The sequence below is a fragment of the Ceratotherium simum genome, chromosome X, assembly GCF_057802395.1.
Source record: "Ceratotherium simum simum isolate JZ-2026a chromosome X, ASM5780239v1, whole genome shotgun sequence".
NCBI classification, from domain to species: Eukaryota; Metazoa; Chordata; class Mammalia; order Perissodactyla; family Rhinocerotidae; genus Ceratotherium; species Ceratotherium simum.
In genome coordinates this window covers 21192168-21216350 of record NC_141940.1, presented here as the reverse complement: position 1 = coordinate 21216350, position 24183 = coordinate 21192168, and the positions used below count along the sequence as shown (strand labels likewise).

Below are 24183 nucleotides of genomic sequence, written 5' to 3'. Positions count from 1 at the left end.
TAACCTTGTTTCTCTTATCACCAGAACTGCAAGCCTTCTGATACATGTACAGAGATCCCAGATGCTATGGGCACTTTGCTACTTGAGGGCAGTGTCTAATACAGCAGCATATCAGATGTCTGTTGGATTTGCATTTGTTCATACACTCAGCCTCTATATCCAATAAGCTCATCTCTTATTTGCTTTGGTTAATTTGGATCAGAAAGCAAACTTAATGAGAATCAGAAAAATAAAAGGTGAAATTCTGTAGGGCCTATGAAACGAAACCACAGTTTTGGGGAACACTGTTGCTAATCTCATCCTACATTTTCTTTATCTTGCAACTTTTATTATATTTTACTACTCGAATGTATTTGGCATATGATGCTGTGGTTTGAAAAATTTACATAACTAATAGATAATGCATGACACTTCCTGCTTAGGAATCTTGCTAGACTTATAAACTGTCCCCTTAAAGAAAGAAAAAGGCTCTCTGAGTTTTGAATTGAAAAGTGAAGGGGACAACTTTTGAAAGGTATCTCTTTAGAAAAATTTTCTCTTTAGATTATAATGAAATGGCAAGTGGCAGGTTTTATCTGATGAGCCTGACTTATTGTACATTTATGTTTGGCCTAATTTCTGTTTAGTGGGCAGGAGTGGAAGTGGGGGAAATCTGTCTTCTTAAACTTTTCATCTTTAGTTCCAGCTTTACGTGCGGCTTGGCTGGGGCTCTTGCTTCCAATCCAGTTGATGTGGTTCGAACTCGCATGATGAACCAGAGGGCAATTGTGGGACATGTGGACCTCTATAAGGGCACTTTGGATGGTATTTTAAAGGTATGCACACTGTGGGCTTGGGTTGCATTTTTAGTTTTCTTTATGTCTCAGACCTTATTTCAGTCCTTATTCTTGGTTGCTACATATCATTCTGAAGATGGAAGAATTGTTATGTATATTTTTAGTAGCCTTTCAGAGTCATTCCCAGGTAGAAAAGCCGTTTCCTTGGCAATCTGCTGATGCACAGTGGTCCTTAATGTAATTATTCCAATCTGAATGCTTGAGAATGTAGGACACTTATCAGTAGCACCATGTAGAATTATTGATAGAAAGGACTTAACATATCCCACATTTGCCTGCTTCAGACAAGACAGAGACCCTGTAATAGAAAATCTGGTGCTTAATTTCAGTTCAGTGTTGTGCTATTGTTCACACTTTGGCTTTGAAGTTTCTGCTATGTTATGTTTGTAGGAAGCTGAATATCATAAATGTATTATATAATCACTGGTGATAATACTTCTACAAAAAACAAATTTGGGACTAAAATATGATATTGCCATATGGTTTCTCTGCTGTTATCAGTTTAGTTTAACAGCTTTTATCTATCAGGCACCTTTTTAGAAGGTACAGAGAAATTATAGCGTGCTGCATGTGTACAAACAGATAATCAACACAGCTTGGTGAGTGTTAAACTCGGGGATCTGTGGGAGGAAATTTTAGTCCAATTTGGAAGTTTGGGATAGGCTCCCTGTAGATGGTGGCATCTTGAGTAATAATAAGTTACATCTGTTGAGGGCTTTACTGTGTATCAGGAACTGTCCTAATGAGACTTACACATATTCATTTATTTAATCCTCACCATTACCCCATGAGGTAGATACTGAAGCACTGAGAGATTAACTAACCTGCCCAAGGTTTCACAGCTAGTCAGTCGGACAGCTGGGATTTCAACTCATACCACTTCGCTTCAAACTGTCATTCTTAACCTCTGCGCCATGGTGCCTTCCTCATGTTGGTGGCTGTGGGTTAGTTATGTTATAAAAGATACTGAATGCTATGATGAGGTGCTTGGAGGTTTTTTTTTACTTGATGGGTAGCTATTGAAAGACTTTAATCAGGTCAGATTTGCATTTTAAATAAATCACTGTGGCTTTGTGGAGACTGAATCTAAGGCAGTGGTTCTTAATCTTAGGTGCACATTGGAATTATCTGGGGAATTTTCACAGCTTCTGTGTCTACCTTAGACCAATGAACTCAGAACCGCTGAGGGTAGGACCCAGCTGTCAATATTTTTAAAACTCCTCAGGTGATTGCAATGTTCACCCAAGGTTGAAAACCATTAATCTAAGGGGATAAGCCTGGATCAGTGGTCGTAAAACTTTAAAGTGCATCAGAATGACCTGGAGGGCTTGTTAAAATGTGCCAGACCCCATCACTAGATTCTGATTTAGTAGGTCTGGAGGACCTGAGAATTTGCATTTCTAACAAGTTCCCAGGCAATACTGATGCTGCTAGCATGGGGACCACATTTTGAGAACCACCGACCTAGGATAGGGAAGCTGTTTAGAAGGCTCTTATAGTAGTCTAAGCAAGAAGTGATGAGGGCTTGAACTTGAGCATGGTAATGGGTATGTAGAATTGAGAATAATTTAGTTGATAAAGACAAGAGGACTGGGTTGACTGGATATGGAAAGGTGTGGGAGAAAGGAGGTGTTGAAGATAACTTCCCGGTTTTTGGGTTTGATGACCGTGTGGTGACATTCACTGACAGAGGCATCACAGGAAGTGGAGCAAGTTTTGTGGGAGACATCACAGTTTTGGACACTTAGTTTGAGGTGTGTGAGGAACATTCGGTGGATATATTTGGGTATCCTAGTCTTAATTCAGGGGAAATTTCAGGGGTATAGATAAGAGCCTGGGGAATCATTAGTGTGCAGGTGTTTCATAACTTTGGAGGGGGAGACCAAGGAGAGCAGGTAGAGGAGTTCATAACCTTTTTGCCTTCCCAGCACACTGGTATTATAAAACTCCTCTGTTAATAGTGATTCTAAAAGACAGTGATTCTCAGACTCTGGGGAGTAGAGTTTGGCAAAAGCCCCCCACACCCTTGGTATTTCTGACATGCTCACCCTTCCACTTGACGATCACTGGTGTATTGAGAAGAGCCGGGCCAAGGAAAGAACTCTGGAGAATACCAATTTTTAAGGGCTGGGCAGATGAGGAACCCAGGAAAGACACCAAAAGATAACAGTTCAAGAGATATGAGGAAACTTAGAAGAGCCTAGTGTTATGGAAGCCAAGGGCATAATAAGTTTCAAGAAGGGATGAGTAGTTATTTAATGTCAAATGCAATAGAGAGATCCAGTATAAAAAGTACAAATTATCTGTTGGATTTAATATTTTCTAGAGGTGGTTTGCTGGATTGGTGTTTGCAAAAGCCAGATTGCTGTGCATTGAGGAGTGTGTTTAATCATTCATTCATTCAATACAAAAATGTTTAAGTGTCTTAAGTGCCAGGTACTGTTCCAGGCTGGTTAACAAAAAAGTTAATGACAATTAAATTCTAATAGGAAGAGACAGAGAAACACATAGGAAGTGAGGATAAGTAGACAAGTGTAAAATACTCTTTCAAGAGGGTTGGCTAAGAAGAGATAGAAGGTAAAATAATATAGTAATAGCTAGCATTTACTGAATGCTTACTGTGTGCCAGACACTATAGTATATCCTTTAACTCTAATAGCAACCCTTTGGAGAAGGTATTATCTTTCCCATTTTATAAATGAGGAAACCCAGGTTCGGAGCAGATAAGTATTTACCCAAGATTACACACCTAATAAGTGGGCAGATCTGGGATTTAAAGCAGGGTCTATCTGATTCTAAAGTTTGTGCTTGTAACCGCTATGCTGTGTTATATCAGCAGAAACATATTTTCATGTTGGCGATCACCTTTAAGTACTTATATTTACTCACTCATTCACTTACTTGTTATTGAAGTTCTTTAAAATGACTTCGCGCTGTATTGTCATTATGTATAATAGCATCATACTTTATTATTTCATCTGTAAGAGTCCCAAGATACTTTGGTGAATGGAGTCATGCATTCATCTCTGACATAGAAAAGAACAGCTGCAGATCTCATCCTATCACCTCCATCTTAAAACCCTTGAGTGGCTTCTCATTGACCCAAGGCTCTATATGATTTGATCCCTTTTTACTTTTACAGCCTTATCTCTGCTACCTTTTTTCTACATTCCAGACGTACTGAACAATTTCTAGTGCTAGACTTTCATTCCCAAGTTTTCACCCGTGCCAGATACTTTTTAGATGCCCCTCACCTTGCCCTAAATACCCTTTCACTTGACAAGCTCCTACTCATTCTTCAGATCTCGTTAGCATTTCATAAGGGCCTTCCCTGACTGTTGAACTAGATTATCTGTACATAGTTTTGTGTATCCTCTGTCGTATCATTTATTATATTTTAAAAAACATATTTTTTGAGGACTAACGTCATAAAACTCACCTAAGTGATTTTTGGTATGTTCACAGATATGTGCAACCGTTATCACCACAGTCAATTTTAGAACATTTTCATGACCTTAAAAAGAAACCCTGTACCCTTTAGCTATCACCCCTCTATTCTCCCAGCCCTAAGAAAACACTAATCTACTTCCTATCCCTGCAGATTTGCCTGTTCTGGATATTTCATATAAATGGAATCATACAATATGTGACCTTTTTAACAGGCTCCTTTCACTTACCATAACGTTTCAAAGTTCATCCATATTGTAGCATGTATCAGTATTTTGTTCCTTTTTATGGCTGGATAATATTCTGTTATATGGCTTTATTACATTTATTCACATTTGTTACATTTTATTGTAATTGCTTTTAATGTCTGCCCCAGTAGACTCTGAGTTCCATGAAGGCAGGGCCATGTGCATCTTGTTTATCACTTTATCCACAGCAAATTATTTATTGAATGAATGAACCTGCATAACTTCATGAAGTAGCCTGTTGTCTCTGTTTATCTACAGAAGTTCATTTGTTTTCACACAACTGCCTCAAGTCAAAAGCGTGCCTCCCAGTTCTAACGTTGTGAAGAAGCTGGTCACTGTTTTGGAGCTTTATAAGGATTCAGATGGCTCACGGGAGTGTTGGAGACCCTCATTATGTTTGTGTGTTCATTTGTGCAACAAATATTTATTTAGATATTTATTGGAAACTTTACTGTGCCAGACAGTGTTAGGTGGTGGGGATGTAATGGTGAACAAGACAAACATAGTCCCTGCTCTCCTGGACATTACATTCTAGTTGAGGGAGACAGGCAATAAATACGCAGATAAGAAACAGTATAGTTTTAGATAGAAGTAAGTGCTAAGGAGATAGTGACTTGGTGAGGGTGGTGGGGAACTACTTCAACTAGGATGGCCAGGACAAGGCTATAAGGAGGTGACATCTGAGCAGAGGTCTAAAAGATGAGAAGAAGGTGGCCCTGTGAAGATCTGAGACAAAAGCATTTCATAAAGAGGGAACAGGCACAAAGGCCCTGAGTTCGGAATTAGCTGGACATGTTCAAAGGTTAAAAAGAAGGCTGGTATGGCTGAGTATGGTGAATGAAGGAGAAAGTAGTAGGGAATGAAACTGGAGAGAAGGGCAGGGGCAAAATCATGTAGGATCCTGTAGATCATTGCAGAATATTTGCAGTTAGAATGAAATCCAATGGGAAGCCATGGGAGAGCTTTAATCAGGAAAGTGACACTGTCTGACTTATAATTTTAAACGATTGTTTTGGCTTCTAGATGGAAATTGTAGACCAGTTAGGAGGCCTATTGTGGTAGTCCAGGTGAGAGGTTGGATTGTATCTCTAAGATCCCTTGTCACTCAGCAGTCTCTGATTCTAAGTTATCTGAATCTGGGCTTTATTTTGGCCGATTTTCACAGTTTTCCAATATAAATTTTAGTGCAAGACCTTCAGCATTTGCTGAAGATCTATTGGGGGAAGCATTTTACCGTTAAGTTTCCATAAATAGCGCCCTTATTATGTTACTATTTGCTCCAAAAAAATGGTTAGTAAGGATAAATATCTCTAGTGTTCTTAATCTACAGGATGAGATAAGGGATATTTACAAGTCTGGATTCTCATATTATTGTCTTACCCAAATATATCAGTTTTTTAGTATAGTGGTGGGTTTCACCTCAGCAGTAGAACAGCAAATTAACATCTTTCAATGTCTAACACAATGCCTAACACAGGAGTTACTTAATAGATATTTGTTGATTAAGTATGAACTGTTTCCGCTGGCTGAATTCAGAAGATGCCACCAGTTTATGACCTTTGGTATGCATAATTTGTCATTTAATTCTCATAACCGCTCAGTTGGTGTGGAATGTAGGAGCCCAATTGTGTAAAACAGGAAACCAAAACTCAAAGCAATTCACATTGTTCCTCATGTAATCCTCAAAGCATTCACATGAGGTAGGACATGGCATTACACAGAGTTTACAATGATAAAACAGACTCAGAGAATGAGAGTGACTTGCCCAACTCCCTATTCCCTTATCCTGCTTTAGTTTTCTTATTAGCACTTACCATTTCTGGATGTAATATGTATCAATTTGTATTTGTCAGCCCCACTAGAGTATACACTCAATGAAAAGAGGGACTGTATATGATCTCTTGCTGTGTAACAAATCACCCCAGAACTCAGTGCCTCAAAACAACAGACATTTATTTTCTCACAGCTTCTGTGGGTCAGGAGTTCAGTAGGAGCTTAGCTGAGTGGCTTTATCTTAGGATCTCTCATGAGGTTGTAGTCCAGATGTCAGCTATGGCTGCAGTCCTCTCAAGGCTTGACTGGTGCTGGGATATCTGCTGCAAAAATCACCCATGTGGCTGTTAGCAGGAAGCCTCCGTTCCTCTCTGGCTGTTGGCTGGAGGCCTTAGATTCTCACCATGTGCTCCTCTCTTCATGACGTGGCAGCTGGCTTCCTCCAGAGTGAACGATCCAAGAGAGAACAAGGCAGAGGCAGAAGTTTTATTATATATAAAACGTCTTTTGTAACAGCATTGGAGGTGACATAAGTTCACTACTGCTGTATTCTATTGGCAACACAGACCAATCCTGATATATTGTGGGAGGTGCTATACAAGGGCATGAATAACTGGCAGTGGCTTTCATTGGGGGCCATCTTGTAGGCTGGCTACCATAGACACTTCTTCTCTCTTGTTTACTGTTATATTTCCAGCATCAAGAAGAGTGCCTTGTATATGGTACGTGCTTAGTAAATATTTGTTGAATAAGGGGGTGGATGGATTTAGACTACATATGAATTTAAAATGTATGTCTTTACAAAAAAAGACCATTCATGGAACCATAAGTTGTTGGGGAGGGGCATGGAAGATGAGTACTAAAATGAAAGTAGTTGTCAGATGTAAAGAAAAAGGGGAATTCACTCTGTTTTTGATTGTATCTTTCCCTCAGATGTGGAAACATGAGGGCTTTTTTGCACTCTATAAAGGATTTTGGCCAAACTGGCTTCGACTCGGACCCTGGAACATCATTGTATCCTTTTAGAACACGAGAATGAAAGCGAATGCTTCAAGCTCCCGGGTAATTGTAGGCTATGGGGAGGAAAATGTGATTATCTAAGCCTTTAGGCAAGTGAGAAACTCAAGCATTCTAATAGTGACCATTGAGGATGGAACTAAGAGAAACAGCTGTCAGTTGGAGTCTAATACAAACTAAAGGGAGTAGAAAAGATATGCCAAAGTTTCCTCTTTAAAACAAAACCATAGCAAACACAGCCAATCTAGAAGGGGCTGTGAAGTTTTTCAGAACCACAGGAAAGTTCACGCTGAGGTGGTCCGTATTTCCTACTTGTAACTATGGGACCAAGATAGTTGGGAAGTAATAAGGTAGAAAACACTCATAGGGCAAAGGAATCCAGAGCCAAGTAGGGCTCTTTCCTCATGGGTCAATCTCCTTCCTTTAGCTGTGTTTGAGTGCCTCCTATGGGCAGAGCCATGCGTTGGATACTGTCTGTGGTGGTGTGTGTATAGTGATAAGCATTTCAGGGTTGGAAAGTAATTCCCTACCCTTGGGGTGTCTGTAGTCTGAGGGAGACAGTATCTCTCTCCTTCCTTGCTCTGAACACCTAATGTCAGTAACAATTACTCTAGCACTGAATGATATGTTGTTATTGACGTTCTCGGTTATTTGTGTGTGTGTATGTGTGTCTGTGTCCTGTTTGCCCCTTAAGACTGTAAGTATGTTAGAGTTTTAATCGGTTTATGTTGCTAAATGCCAACAATCATAAGAGGCACATAGTGGGCACTCAACGCATGCTTGATTTGCCAGGTATTGTTTTAAAAATGATTTTTAAGCAAGTGCAGCTTAGAATAGTACAGACTAAATACCTCAATTTAAGAGAATGCAATGCACAATTTTAGAACTGGGTTTGGCTTTTAGTATCAACCCAGTGATCTTCCATGACTTACTCCTCAGTTTTTTATTACATACGAGCAACTCAAGAGGCTTCAAATCTAAGGACTGAATTATATGTGAGCAAAGTCCTGCCAATCTTTCTACTCTTTCCTTTTCCCTATTTCTGTGTTCTAATGTATTTTGACAAAGTTGTGTTTACTGAACCATTGGTCTCCCAAGGGCCTCCTGATGGAAGAACGATAGGATGGTTCAAAATTGTTCATGTGTTTGTGTTACCATGTTAACTTTTCCCTGAGAGGAAGTGTTAAAATTGAGACTCTGGCCCCAGATTGGTATCTTCTGTGAAGATGGATACTGATGGATGACATTCAAAATGGCCTTCTTTTCAAATGTGGATTAAATGTAGTTGGTTAGCCCCAGACTCGGGCTAGAGCAGAAGGCATAGGCCAGGGCAGTTACTGCTATGTATGTTATAGACCTTGGTTCTCATTAAAGTAATTATTGACAGAATCACTTTGGCTTTGTCTTCATTTACTGTTTTCTTCTTTGCCAACTCTTTAAGTTACATTCTCCAGAAGTGATAAAGAGTAGGTGACTGTGAAATTGAGTCTGGACTTTTAAAGCACATTTATGGGAGTAGACTGAGTGCATGTGCTTTCCCACTGCCATTTATTGTCATGATGCCACTCACTTGTAAACATCAGGCAAATCGTTCTTTCCTAAGCATGAATAAACAAACAAGAGGCTCATTTGGAAGTTTCTAGAGATAAAATGCTAAGAGGCTTAAAATAGAAACCTGAGTCTAGAGTTCTAATCATCTTACTGGCAAAAAGTTCTGGCTGCTTTCTTGTATTAGAACAGTGTCTAGCACATTGTAGGCACTCAGATATTTGTGGAAAGAATAGTTTAGTTCTTCATTTTTATCCATTTGTTCATTTGTTCAGTAAACATTTATTGTGTGCCTATTGTGTCCCAGATGCTGGGAATATAAAAACGAGTAAGACATAATCACTGTTTTCAAGCTCACATTATAGTGGGAGAAACAGATATGTAAGTAGATAATTATAGCAGGTTCTAAGTACTATGTGAAAGATGAACAAAGTGCTGTAGAAGCACAGAGGAGAGAACAGCCAGTTACCTAGGGGATTGGCCAAAGGCTTCATAGTAGAGGAAGAATGTTCCAGGCAGGGGAATGGGGGAAAGTTTAGTGTGGCTGAAATGTAGGGCAGTGGTTTTCAAATACCACATGAGGCAGACTTGCCTGGAGATCTTGTGAAAATGTAGATTCTTGCATCCCATCACCTGAGATCCTAACTTATTTGGGGCAAAGGGATTTGCCTTGTCACAGGCACTTGACGCAAGTGGTCCTTAGACTACTCTTTGAGAAGCTCTTGTAAAGAAGGGTGGGCTAGAATGAAAGGAAATAAGAATAGTGTGGCCAAAAGGGTCAAATTACGAAGGGTCTCTATATTTCCTAAGAAAGAGTTTGACTTTTATCCTGGAGGGAGGGGGCAGGCAAAGGAAGTTTAAAATAGGGGAATCACATAACCAGCTTATTTTTTAGAAAGATAACCCTAGTGTGCAGCGTAGCCTGGAGGGTAGCAACCCAAAAAAGGTTAAGACCCACTGAAATCTACTCCCCTTTATGTACAGGTAGATAAAAAAGTGTCCAGAAAAACTAAGAAAATTTGTCCTAAGTCACATAGCCAGATTGTGGTGTATTTGAGGCTAGCACTTAGTTATAATTTCTTCCCTGTCTCCTTATGCCATCCCACAGTGCCTTCTTAACTGTCAGTCTAAAGTGCCTTCTTAACCATCAGTCTGAAGTACTACCTTTTTAAAATTAATTTTCATAGACTTTATTTTTTAGAGAAGTTTTAGGTTCACAGTAAAATTGTGCAGAAGGTACAGAGATTTCCCATACACTCCCTGCCTCCGTATACATACAGCTTCCCCCCCATCAAAATTCTCACCAGAGTGGTTCATTTGTTACACTCAGTGAATCTACATCGCCACATCATTGTCACCCCAAAACCGTCATTTGCATTAGGGTTCACTCTTGGTGTTATACATTCTATGTTTTTTTTTTTAACAAATATAAATGTAAATTTTTTTTTTTTTTTTTTGCTGGGAAAGATTCGTGCTGAGCTAACATCTGTTGCCAATCTTCCTCTCTTTTTTCTCCTTCCCCAAAGCCCCAGTACGTAGTTGTATATTCTAGCTGTAGGTCCTTCTAGTTCTTCTGTGTGAGCCGCCACCACAGCGTGGCTACTGACAGATGGGTGGTGTGGTTCCGCACCTGGGAACTGAACCCAGGCCGCCAAAGTGGAGCACGCCGAACTGTCACCACTAGGCCATCAGGGCTGGCTCTCTATGGGTTTTGACAAATGTATAATGACATGTATCCACCATTATAGTATCATACAGAATTGTTTTATTGTCCTAAAAATCCTCTGTGCTCTGCCTATTCATTCTTCCCCCTCTGCTAATCCCTGGAATCCACTGATCCTTTTACTGTCTCTATGATTTTGCCTTTTCCAGAGTGTTGTATAGTTGGAATCATACGGTACATAGCCTTTTCAGATTGGCTTCTTTCACTTAGAAATATGCACTTAAGGTTCTTCCATGTCTTTTCATGGCTTTATAGCTCATTTTCTTTTTTTTTTTTTCTTTTGGATCTACCACAGTATATTTATCCACTTACCTACTGAAGGACATCTTGGTTGCTTCCAAGTTTTGGCATTTATGAATAAAGCCGCTATAAACATTCTTGTGCAGGTTTTTGTGTGGACACAAGTTTTCAGCTTATTTGGGTGAATACCAAGGAGTGCAATTGCTAGATTGTATGGTAATAGTATGTTTAGTTTTGTAAGAAACTGCCAAACTGTATTCCAAAGTGGCTGTACCGTTTTTGCATTCCCACCAGCAGTGAATGGGAGTTCCTGTTTCTTCACATCCTCGCCAGCTTTTGGTGTTGTCAGTGTTTTGGATTTTGGCCATTCCTATAGGTGTGTAGTGGTATCTTGTTTATATTTATTTTTAAGACTACTACACCAGTCAGACAGCCTACTCATTCCCAAATAGATGAGCAAAAAGGAAGCCATTTTTTCACAATGGCATAGGCTGAAAGATAGTTTTTTGAAGGATTTATATATATTGGAAATTGGCTTTCATTCACCTCAGCTTAAATGTTATCCCTTCAGAGAAACCTTTCATTGATTTCCTCTCCACCAATCTAAATAACTTTCCTCATTATAATTTCTTATACCATGTATTTAATAACTACATATTATATTTGTGTTATTATTTGATTAATATCTATATTTCTCATCAGTCTGCAAGCTCCATAAAAATAGGGATTCTGTCAGTCTTGTTTACTGCTATGTTCTCAGTGCCTAGCACAGTTATGTATACTTAGTAAATATTTGTGAAATGAATAAATGAATTGATCTGTATCCAAAAATCTGATAAAATGCCTAAAATATACCAAAGATTCAAATACTATGAGATTTAAATGGAATTAAATTGAATTTTGAATTACTAACGCTGAGGTGGTGGATAAAGAAGAGGTTGTTAAGGGAAAGTAGAGATGCTAGGGGAAATGCATCTAGTCTTTTTAACTGATTATCTATTCATTCATTCATTCATTCATTCATTCAACAAATATCCTTGCCTCATGGAGCATATAGTCTACAGAAGGAAGACATAATAAAAAGATTAACGAGTAAAATATACAGTATATTGGATGGTGATAAATGCTTTATAGGAAAATGAAACAGGAAGAGAGGTGGGGAGTATTGAGGTAGGATCACACACTGAGGAAGCCATATTTGAATGAAGTCTATAGGAGGTGAGAGAAGGAGCCAATCTAGAGTTAAAGCAAATGCAAAGGTCCTGAGAGGAGAGTGTGCCTGGAGTCTAATGTGATGATTCAAACAAGAAGTGATGGTGGCTTGGATGAGGGTAGTAGCAGTGGAGGCTGTGAGAAGTATTTGAAATTCCTATGTTTTGGGAAAGAGCAAATAATGACTTGCTAGGGGATAGGGTATGGGCTGTAAGAGAGAAAGAGAGCAGAGGTGAGGATTACTCCAAAGCCTGAGCCACGAGAAGGGCAGTATCGCCATAGAGGTGGAGAAGACTCTTGGAAGGTATGGGTTTTTTGGGGGGGCGGGGGGGAGCAATAATTTTTGTATGTGTTAAGTTTGAAGTGCCTGTTAGACTTTAAGAGATGTGGAGTAGGCAGTGAGACATAGAAGCATGGAGTTCAGGGGAGAGGTATATGCTAGGGATATATATTTGGAAATCATCAGCATATAGATGATTCTTAAAACTGTGATACTGAGTGAGATCACCAAGCGAGTGAGCGTCAATAGAGAAGAAAAGAGGTCCAAGAACTGAGCCTGGGACAGTCCAATATAAAACAGTTGGGAGAGAAGATCACAGAGGACACTGGCGATGACTAAGTACCCAGCCTGAAGTTGTCTAAAAAAGATGAATATTCTGGTGATAGAGAAAGAGGAAAGGGGGCAGGGAGGTCAATTATTTTCAATATAAAATTTGAAGAAAAAGTTTGAAGTGGTTGAGATCTTTACCAAATTACCAAAGCTTTAAGGATTGCTGCCTTTATAGTAGCCATAATCACGGGCAGATAGTTCAGATTAAAAGAATTTGTCTTGTTATTTTTGTTTTTGTTATAGTATCCTATCCTATTCTTAGTCATGGATTAATACATTATCCCCTCAGGTAACCGATATGATGAATAGAGTATTTTGATTGACTGAACACTAAGGGTTAACCCATTTCTATAGTGAAATAGGGTATATAGTAAGGGTGCCTCAGGGAGAAAACAAGGGTCTAACTCTTGCCATATAATATTTGAAGGGGATTATTTCACATGTATGAAGAATTCAGTGTTTCACAAAAATATTCACCATAGAGTTCCCTTAAGTAACAAGCTCCTTGTTGTATATTTGAATTGCAATTTTTGATTGAAAAATAACTTTTTAGGGGCACATCGGATATGAAATAGATCCACCAGTGTCTTTTGAAGGTAGGTTGAGGATGAAAATCTTTTGGAGCCAATGAGTACAAGGAAACAATCTTTAAAGAGACTGAGGACCTTCGTTGAAATCTTGTTTGTCAAAAAACAAAACAAGACAAACTCTCTATACTGTCTGCTCAATTTATCTGTAAACCTAAAACTGTTCTAAAAAATAAAGTCTGTTAATTAAAAAAGAACTCAGAATGAAAGGGTTTCACAAAGATGAGCAGGCACCACTCATTTGGAAGAGAAATGATTTTTTTCCCATGTAAAAAGCCCAGCATATCAAAAAGACAGGCAATAACAGGAGTTGGTGAGGATGTGATGAAATCAGAACTCTCGTACACTGCTGAAGGGGCTGTACAATGGTGCAGCTCCTTTGGAAGACGGTTGGGCAATTCCTCAAAAGCTAAACAGAATTACCATATGACCCAGTAATTCTGCTCCTACATATGTACCCCAAAGAATTGAAGACAGGGACTCAAACAGTCCATGTACACCAATGTTCATTGCAGCATTATTCACAATAACAAAAGGGTGGAAATGACCCAGATGTCCATCAACTGATGAATGGATAAACAAATTGTAATCTATCCATACAATGGAATATTATTCAGCCATAAGGAGGAATGAAGTGCTGATGCATTGCTACAACATGAATGAACTTTTAAAACATGCTAAATGCAAGAAGTCAGACACAAAAGGTCACATATTTTATGACCGCAGTTATATGAAATGTCCAGAATAGGCAAATTCATAAATACAGAAAGTAAATTAGTGGTTGCTTAGGGCTGGGGGGAAATGGGGAGGGACTGCTAATGGGTGTAAGGTTTCTTTGGGGGATGAAAATGTTCTAAAGTTAGATTATGGTGTTGGTTGCACAACTCTGTAAATATACTAAGAAACACTGAATTGTACGCTTTAAACAAATGATCTTTAAAGTAGGTAAATTATACTTTATAAAGCTGTTTTTTTAAAGAAATCCAGCATGTGGTTTAGCTTGATGAGGATGGCTAGTGAGGGATTTCAATGAAGCTGCTTGGTAACAAGATACACATTGGTTCCTATTAACTCCAGTTGATCACACGGATATTTTCCTTTGGAATGAGCAGATCCATCGTGTTACCAGCAACCTGAAGATCAAACAACTGACGTTTCTGATCAGGAAACCCCAGGTTTGAAGGGACAAAATGATGATCAAAATCTGTAGGCTATAAGATGGAAAAACTTTCAACTTTTTTTTCCCTTTTTTTTTTTTTTTGATAGTCTAGAACATGAGACAACTCGGATAATTATAATAATTTACATGGCTTTTATTATGTGACAGTGTTCTAAGTGTATTATGTTTATGAAACTCTGTTTACATCCTTTCAACCACACTATGAGGTAGGTACTATTCTTATTTTTCAGATAAGAAACTGAGGCATAGAAAGGTAAGATAGTTTGTTCCTAGGAAATGACAGAGCCAGGATTCTAAGCCAGGCAGTCTGGCTCACGAGCCCATGCTTATAATCACTATCCTAGAGGTGTACTGACTCAGCCTTGTCCAGGGTCACTTCAAGTTTATGGCAGGTGAGCAGTAAAGAATATTGATTTCATTAATTCCCCTATCTTTCTAGCACCCTGGGAGAAAGAATGTCAATAGTTGTTGTGGTTGGTCACTCTTTGACACTTAACTGTAATACTGGATTTAGATTATTTTCCCAGAGACTTGTGACTGCATGTATATCATTTTCCTCTTATTGTCCACTTTGTACTGCTTCCCCCTCTTTCCTTTGTTGGCCTTTCTTCTCCACAACCTCCTTCATCACTAGCCCACCCCTTCTTCCTCTAGTCTAAGTGAGCACAGTTCACCACAAACACAGGAACTTGTTCTTGTTGTATGTTATACTATTTGTTGAAGAACTTGGAATTATTGATACAGATGCCACTAGTTTGAAATTGAATAATTTGGACATGGGGCTAGATTTCTTGCCCTCTCTCCTCCAATGCAAAGAAGTATGTTGTTAGGCCTATAAACAAATTTATGGGAGGAATGATTACACTACTAAGAACCTGATTATAAATACTTCTTTTCTATTCACTAAAGCATATTGCTTAAGGGATAATATTTTTGTTAGCCTAGCCCAGTCAGGATATTGCATGTAAGTTAGAGTAATAAAATTGCTTTTTTTAAAAACCAAATATCTTCATATCTTCTCAGTTAGAATAGCCACTCCTCATTAGTCTTAATTCCTGAGGTTTCACTAAAGGATATTTCTTCTTTCTATTCAGTATCTCAGTATCAGAATTCACTTGTATTTTGGGCTGTGCCTAACTCACTATAAACAGCCTTCATGCATACTTGTCTCTCCCATTTATTTAGTAAATAAGAAAAACAATTTAACACATCATTGTATAAGATTACTAGGGGACCTGGTAATCTTTAAGTGGTGTTTGGAATTTTGAATTATGAGTCTGTTTTTCACATTTGAAATAACTTCATAGCCGTTCAGCTATAATTTCTTGGTTTAGTTTTCTTACTTTTTAAACCACCTCTGAGATGACATGACACCAGTTTGCTTTTCTATGGGAAGTGCTTTAATATTTGTTGAATGGCTCAGTGGGCAAATCTGTAAAAATATTATGAGTGGTAAAATATTATTTATAAGACAGTGTGGCATTTTACTGGGCCAATGACTGTTATCTCAGCATGTTTATCAGCTTTTTAGTGCCTTAATCTCAACACAATTGATATAGAACTGGAACTGATAGGGATTTATTATAGAAAATGGGAAATATAATTTGATCATGGGATTGTTATACAACAAATAAAAACAAACCTAAACAAATAAAGAGACCCCCCTCAGGCTCTTGGTCTTACATGATTTTAGTCCCTCCAGTGCTCTGGAGCAAATGAATCCTGCCTGTCCCATTGTGTAGAAGGCGTTTTGAAAGAAACAGGAACTGCTTTGTGCATTAAAACAGACTCTGAGACCCTTAGAAGCTGCCTTCGTCGTTTCTAGGACTCCTCATGAGAGGGCTCTTTGAGCCCAATGTCTGATTATGGTCCCAACAGCTTGTAAATCCAGAGAACATATGGCTGGCAGCAGCATGTTAAACTGTCATGCACTTTACCCTGCCACAGTTGCTCCATTAGGTGGAGCACATCTTTCCCTTTCAGCAAGGCTGCGAGACTGTGGCTTCAAGGCTTCAGCTGCATCGAGACCTGTCTCCTGGCTCCATGTGATCATGTTTTCATATTCTCATGCCTGCTTAGCATTTTATGGTATTCACAAAGCAACTACTTCAGAAAATTTTCCTAGTGAAAACATACCGAAATTGGTATCTGGATATCACACAGTGCTGTATCAATGGTGCAGTTGTACTGTGAGGGGTGTTCTTAAACTGCTGTATCTCAGTCCAGATTTTTAAATTGCAGATTAACTCCAGCAGTAGGACGTATCAATAGGTTTCCTTTTGTGAAAAATAACTGGTTAGCCCTCTTGGTATGGTTTATGAGGTCAGGAAGCCATGCAATTTTATTTCTTGAGATAATCGTTATCAGTGTGGTCAGTTCATTTATGTCTCACGTTTGACTTTTCTTAGCAAATATCCTAGGGAAACATTACACTTAAAGAAATGCCAGCGAAAATATGAATCAAAATTCTTATAAATGTTTAATGCTCCTTTACCTAATAATACTGCTTTAGAGAATTTATCCTAAGGAATTAAACAGACGTGTTGAAGATTTATGAACAAGGGTATTTATAGTGGTATTATAACAGTGGGAAATTGGAAACAATATACATGTACAACTATAGGGAAATGGTTAAAATATCATATACTCATATGTTAAAAAGACATGCAACCATTACAAGTCATGTTTTTGAAGAAAACTTAATAACAGGAAAATATGCACAGTATAATGTTAAGTGAAGAAAACATGAAGCGGAATAATAGTGATCATCTCTGGATTGTACAATTATGGATACCTTTATGATTTTCTGTATTTTCAAAAATTTCTAAAATGAACAAAAATTGCTTTTATAATCAGAAAATAATGAACATCGTATATACATCAATATATATCTCTAGAAGAAATCCCAGCAAACCTGGGGCAATTTTAGCACCTAGCTCTCAATAAATGTTTGTGGGATGGGTAGACAGATGGACGGACAGAAGAATGAATGACAGTTGACACTTGTGGGTACCATCGTTGAGTTTATATGACTGCAGAAATAACAAATAAAGATTTGTTAATTAAAAGGAGAAGATTCCAAACCAGTCAGCCGTTTGAAGGATGACATGGAAGGTACTGAATGAGTCACAAAATAAGTGAGTGGCTGACAGCAGCCAAGGAGTTGTGGTCTGGCTTTGGGTCCGTTGCTGCTCAGCTATAGACACCATGTTTCCTCTTGTTCTATGTGTGTCCTTGAAGTATCTCTCATGCCTGCTGTTCTCGCTGGTCTCTATTCAGTTTGGCCAGTGACTGAGCAAGTGAGAATGAAATCAAAGTCACGAGTTCATTTCCCATTTGAACCAGTGAACACTTCTCCGTGTAGGGAGAAGATATCCCAAGGCTCATTCTGGCTGGCCAGCTCTCAGAGATGCGCTTGTTGGTCATGTGGACAAGCAGGAGAGTGTTGGTGGATCGGGGCAACCTGCCTCTAACACTTGTGAGACATTCAAAATGCCCCTGTACAGAGGGCTGTGTGTTCTTATGTTCTTGAGAGTAGTCCTCTGAAACTGAGGTATGTTATGCGTAATGTTAGCTACCTGAGGAATTAGTATAAAACTTAGTCATGTCACAATTTTTATAACAAATTCACAATAAGCTGTCCATGGAAATTATAAATGGGACTGGTTGACCTACATTCTGTCCTACAAGGTCTTAATATCTTTTGGCTACTTTGATAAAATTGCTGAACAGAATCTGGCTTCTTTGCAAGTCCATCAGGAAACAACAGTGGATACGTGAATGAAATCTAAATGTTTCCTCTCCAGTGCATTCCCTTATCTGTGAAGGAGCCTGTATTCAAGAAAGCCATTAGACTTTTGCATAGCATTCTGTATCCCTGCTCTTGGTAGCTTATTAAACATAGTGTTCTTAATTACGGTTACTCGTAAACCCAAGGGTATGATAATAGTGCCTTGTTTGTGTCTGCTCTGTCTTGATCCTGCTAAGGTATTAGATTTACTGTTTGTCTGTTTCAGCCTGTCACCTCTTCTCTCATTTTCAAAACCCTCATTCAGGGATTGAGGAATTCACAGTTTAGAGCCTAATTGTTCTTGTCCAGGAGGTCATAATATCTACAGATATGACGGACATCCTTCAATTGGTCAGCTGGATGTTTTATTCTTCAGGATTTTTAAGGAAGAGAAGAGAACATTTTCTGAGCATTAACAATGTGCTGTAGTTTACTAGGCATTTTCACATTCATTATCTGAGTACATACATTATACCTCAGTATAACCGTATAAGGTAGGCATTATTACCCCAATTTTACAAATGAGAAAACTAGCTTTGAGAATTTAAGCGACTGAATAATAATTTGAACACTGGTCTGTTAGACTTCAAAGCCTGCGTATTTTCCACTGCACATACCTACTCCCAGGGATAGCAGAGTTTCTTAGACTGAACCTAATAACACAACAATCACCTAGCCTCCCCTCAGCTCCTGCCTTTCTCCTGTAACTAAGTAATTTCCCTTCTACTTTGCTTGTGTTACCTCAGCAAGATCAATCCTTTGCAGCAAGGCCAGGAAATTAAGCTTTGACCCACCTATAAGGAGGGCATTGATTTGAGCCTGCTTTCAATTTTGTCCCAAAACCCAGTTACTGTTTGTGTTTTACCTAGTTCCAGTAACTCATAACCTAATCCAAGAGTGTGCCTTATTGCTGGCATAACTGGTACTTGCTGGTGCTCAGCACTTCAAGGCATATTGGGTTCCATCATCCACTCGAGAGCCAAAAAGTTCTTCAGTTATAGGAATATAAAGCCTACTATGATGAAGGCAAGCACGATCCTCCTCTGGGCCAGAATGGTAAGCAGAGCAACTCGGGAAGATCTACCAAAGGAGGATTGGTGTGTATTAGAATAGATCAGTGAGAAGCAGGCCATTTGGGCTGAACGTAAAAGGTGAGGAGAGGGAGAAGGGAATTTTTAAGAGTACAGAAATTGAAAGGGATGATCATTAATCTCTGAACAAATGAGGAAAACAAGCTCTGGTAGTTAATCTAACACTGAAGGGGAATTAAAACGCAAGTGCAAAGTATCATGGTGTGGTGCCACCCTTTTGAGAGGAGGATGACTGGATTCTATCCAGATGCTGAAAATTGTAGTTTGATATTTGAATGGAAATTTTCATGGGCCTCTTGGAATTAGCCATTACACATTGGACTCATATGCATCCTCAGGCCATCATTTCAGAGATATTGAGGGGTTAACCTTCAAAGGCACCAAATCTCAGACAAATCTCTTTTGGTTTTTTCTTGCCCTCTTTTGTTCACTCAGCAACTTTCTAAGGAAATAATCTAGTTTATGGCCTTAAGACACAAACTTTCTGGGAATCCACTGTGGAGACCAGGAGGTTGAGGAAAGGGTTACAGGGAAGCTCAGGAAGGTTGAGTGTGGTTCCTGGGTTTCTTCCTCATTCTGTTCTTGAATTTCTGCTGCCAGCGTTGCCCAGAGGAAGCCTGAGCATCATTCCCAGCTGCCAGCGGTCATTTTCTGTACCCACAGAAAGCAGGATGAGGCACCTGCTCCTCAGCTGGTCTCCTGGGCCATTTTGGAGGCATCCTCTTATGAGACTAAGTTTCTTAGGAAAAATGCAAATTTGGGAGTAAATAGAAGAAAGTCAAGCTCTGAGGAGCAAAGTGGGTCCAGTGTGGAAAGCTTGGCAGTGCCTTTCTTGATACCTACCCCTTTTCTTTCTTCCTTCTCTTACAGTGTCTCAGAATTTGTGGTTCAGCATTGTCATCAGCAAGTAGCTACAAGTGACATAAGAGGTCAGCTGAGGGGAAGGGACACCACAGAGTTAGAAAGGTGGTGGTGGATTGGAAGGGGTAATAGCAGAAATAATCACAAGATAGGCTATTTCCCAAAGAAGCACTGTTTTGAACACTATGAAGTATGGGAAAAGACAAGCTTTAGAATCTAATTCAAGTTCCTACATTTTATGCAGACTCACTACATAAAAGGTCCAATTTACATCAGGGAGGGAAGGACTCAGTTTACCAAAGCAATCAGCAATCAGCAAACAGTTAAAAAGAACAGAACCTCATTTCTCTAGTGAAATATGGCTAGTTTGAATTGAGATGTTGTGTAAGGGTAAAATACACACCAGACTTCAAAGATTGAGCATGAAAAAAATACATGTTGAAATAATGTTTTGGATATATTAGGTTAAATGAAACATTAACATTAATTTCACCTGTTTTTTTTTTTTACCTTTTTAATGTGGCTACTAGAACATTTAAAATTACATACGTGGCTTGCGTTATATTTCTATTGGACAGTGCTGCTCTAGTGTATTCAAAAATAGGATTTGATTTTTAAACATCTTTTCAGTAGTTCATTTCTTGCTTTAAGTATACCAGTACAGGAGAAACAGACTTATTGCAAAAGAAGGACAGAGAGGAATGGAGATTTGCAAATGGAGAAACTGACTATAGAAGAAAGTCAGCACCCTGCCTCAGTTACCCCTCAGTCTGGGGTGAGAGCGTGCAGGGGGTGGTCAATCGCCTGAAGCAAGTGCTCTCATTCTCCTAGCTCCATCTGATCTCCTTGAGGGGGCCAAGAGAGGGGAGGGAGAAGGCACTTTGAAACTTCTCTGCCCTTACCATCTTGGCCATCAAGCTGTGCGTGGGAGATAGTGGCGATGTGATAGGAACTTTCCCTGGGCCCTTCTGGGCCACCATCCCTGGCCGAGAGAAGGAAGAGGAACGAGGTGAGCCCCTTCTTCACTCCCAGGACCATCTGGTAGAACTGCTGCCGTACCTCCTTCTGCCAATAGGCATAGATGAGTGGGTTGAGCAGGGAGTTGCCCACACCAAGCAGCCACAGGTACTGTTCCAGCACTACGTAGGGGCAGCACTCCTGGCAGGCCACCTGCACAATGCTAGTAATAAGAAATGGGGTCCAGGACAGAGTGAAGCTCCCAATGAGAACAGCCACTGTGCGGAAAGGCTTGAAGTCGCTAGGAGTCCGTGGAGGCCGGTAAGTCCTGGCTGTGGCTCCTGCATGTTCCATCTTTCTGATCTGCTGGCTGTGCATGGAGGCAATCTTGAGCATGTCACAGTAGAAGAAGACAAAGAGGAGCAGGGCTGGGAAGAAGCCAGCGCAGGAGAGGGTCAGCACGAAGAGCGGGTGAAACACGGCAAAGAAGGTACAGGGGCTCTGGTAGGTGGTCTGCTGGAATACGGGGACTCCAAGTGGGAGGAAGCCAATGAAGTAAGACACCAACCACAGCCCGGCAATGCAGGCCCCAGCCACTAGCCCGTTCATGATCTGGAAGTAGCGAAGGGGCTGCTTGATGGCAAGGTACCTGTCAAAGGCAATCAGCATGACTGTGAGGACAGAGGCAGCTGCAGAGGAAGTGACAAATGCCATCCGAAGGCTGCATAGGGTCTTCTGTGTGGGCCAGGCCGAGCTGGAGAGCTGGTCTGTGACTAGGCCAGAGATGGCCAGGCCAACCAAGGCATCAGCTACAGCCAGATTCAAGGTGAAGCAAAGACCGACACCATCATTCTTGTGGATCAACAACAGCACAGCCACGGCCACTAGTGCATTAGCGGCAATAATAAGGGAGGCCAGGCCAGCAAGGATCACTCCAAATGAGAAAGATGACTCCATGTCTTGAAGTGGTAGGATTTCCACTTACCAGGGCATGCTGGCTCTCCAGCTCAAATTCTCACCGGCTGGGGAAGAAGGAGCCATGGGTTCAGAGCTGCCACACAGTTCTGGCTTTCACTGGTAGTCCAGGCTGACAGCTTGCCATCTTTGGGATCCTGCTGGTCACCCTCTCTTCTTCAGTCCTCAGCCTCTTGCCTCTCCAGCTATCTGAAGGCAGCGATCCCAGTGCAGACCTCCCCCTTGGCCTTGAGCTAGTCCCTCCCCCTCCAACAACCGCGTTACTAGACAACTCCCAAGTACTTGGTGCACACTGTCTTGCCAGGCTCTCTCCCTTTACTGATGCTTCCGGGATTTTGTTTGGAGGAACTGGGGCATTCATCAGGTCTCCTGTCTGGCAGGACATATAATTGCCTCTAATCACACTTTTTCTTCCTCCACAGCTTGATATTAAATCTCCACTTCCTTTCTTCCTAAGCCTCAAGTACTAGCTTAACAACTAATCTCAGCTTAATTAAGTATTTGCTTAATAACTAATTCTCAGTTACTGTTATGACTGCTTTTAATCAAGCAAGATGATCAGATTCAAAGTGGGAAGTGAGGGCAGGCAAGCTATTTCAGGGCCCAGCATACTTTCAGGGGAGTTACCACATATTTAAGCTGTTTCTTATCTTTGCTTCCTAACACCTCAGGTTCTAATTCTCTCAAGTAAGGTATGCTGTTCCCCTATTTCTCATCCAGCGGAACTCAATTAGTTGAAGATTCAGAAGGGGAGGAAAAGCAAGCAGAGAATTGTTAATAGCTGCCATTCGGTTTAGAATAGAGCCCATTCCCCGTCAAGCCGCTGTCTGTTGGGTATACTCATTAAGAACTTTTTCTGCACCATGTCGAGCCATGATTCTGGTCATGAGTAGTGGCTGCCAGCCTTGCCTTTCTTGATCCTGTAGAGATGAGATATCTTTGGGACAGGAGCAGAGGAGGTGGGCTGCATTCTGGAAAGTGCTCTAATGTTTGGTTGTGGAATTTTCCATTTTCCAGGGACAGGGCGGCAGTGTTGCTGAGGCAGGTGAGATGGGCTCAGGGAGGGCAGCTGTGTAGCTCACTCCTATTTTAGGTTGTATATCCATTTGCTCGAGTACCTTAGAACTAACCTTTGCCTGCTACTCTCATCTTGGATACCAAGAAGAGAGGGGTGGGGAGAAGAGCGGTTAGAAGCTTATTTACTCAGTTCAGGTGAGAGCACAAATGGGAAAGGTTAATGTTTTAAGTGAGGGAGTGGTGAACAAGGTGCAGAGTTGGAGGCAAATATATTCCAGGATGTTTTGACAGTCTGAGAGGGCCTTTGGCAGATGCCTCTCCTACAAAGAATCAGAAAAGCTGTGGTGTGGGGGCTTTGTTTTCCAGTTGCCAGCCTGAGAACAGTCCTTTTTTATTACTATGTAATTAACTTTTTATTGATGTAACATTGGTTTATAATAGATAAATTTCAGGTGTACATCACTATATTTCTATTTCTGTGTAGACTACATCGTGTTCACCATCCAAAGTCTAGTTTCCATCCATCACCATATACGTGTGCCCTTTTACCTCTTTCGCCCTTGTCCTTCCCTGCTTCCCCTCTGGTAACCACCGATCTATTCTCTGTGTCTATGTGTTTGTTTCTTGTTGTTCTTTTTTATATTTCACATATGAGAGAAATCATACAGTATTTGGCTTTTTCCATCTAACTTAATTTTGCTTAGTATAATGCCCTCGAGGTCCATCCATGTTGTCACAAATGGCAAGATTTCACCTTTTTTATGGCTGAGTAGTATTCTGTCGTGTATATATATGTACCACATTTTCGTTATCCATTCATCCATTGATGGCACTTAGATTGTTTCTAAATATTAGCTATTGTGAATAATGCTGCAATGAACATAAGTGTGCATATATCTTTTCAAATTAATGTTTTGTGTTTTTTGGATAAATGCCCAGCAATGGAATAGCTGGATCATATTGTAGTTCTAGTCTTAATTTTTTGAGGAATCTCCATACTGTTTTCCATAGTGGCTGTACCAGTTTGCATTCCCACCAGCAGTGTGTGAGAGTTCCCTTTTCTCCACATCC

At 40.1% G+C, this 24183-nt stretch overlaps 2 protein-coding genes across 6 annotated transcripts in view; one reads left to right on the top strand and one right to left on the bottom strand.

Annotated features, from left to right (window-relative positions):
- The window catches only part of SLC25A14 (solute carrier family 25 member 14), a 29561-nt gene extending 20848 nt beyond the window's left edge, over positions 1-8713 (top strand). For 2 of the 5 annotated variants that reach the window (XM_014792793.2, XM_087427066.1), the window contains exons 8-10: positions 680-815; positions 7238-7318; positions 8261-8713. In XM_014792793.2, coding sequence (XP_014648279.1) covers positions 680-815; positions 7238-7318; positions 8261-8302 — 259 coding nt within the window. In that variant the 3' untranslated portion in view covers positions 8303-8713. The other 3 variants (XR_015550541.1, XM_087427064.1, XM_087427063.1) reach the window with 3 other exon arrangements.
- A 12269-nt stretch (positions 8714-20982) lies between these two features.
- Positions 20983-22077, bottom strand: GPR119 (G protein-coupled receptor 119). Its single transcript, XM_004437288.3, has one exon. The coding sequence runs from the start codon at positions 22075-22077 to the stop codon at positions 20983-20985; it is 1095 nt and encodes a 364-aa protein (XP_004437345.1).
- Between the last annotated feature and the right edge of the window lie 2106 nt (positions 22078-24183).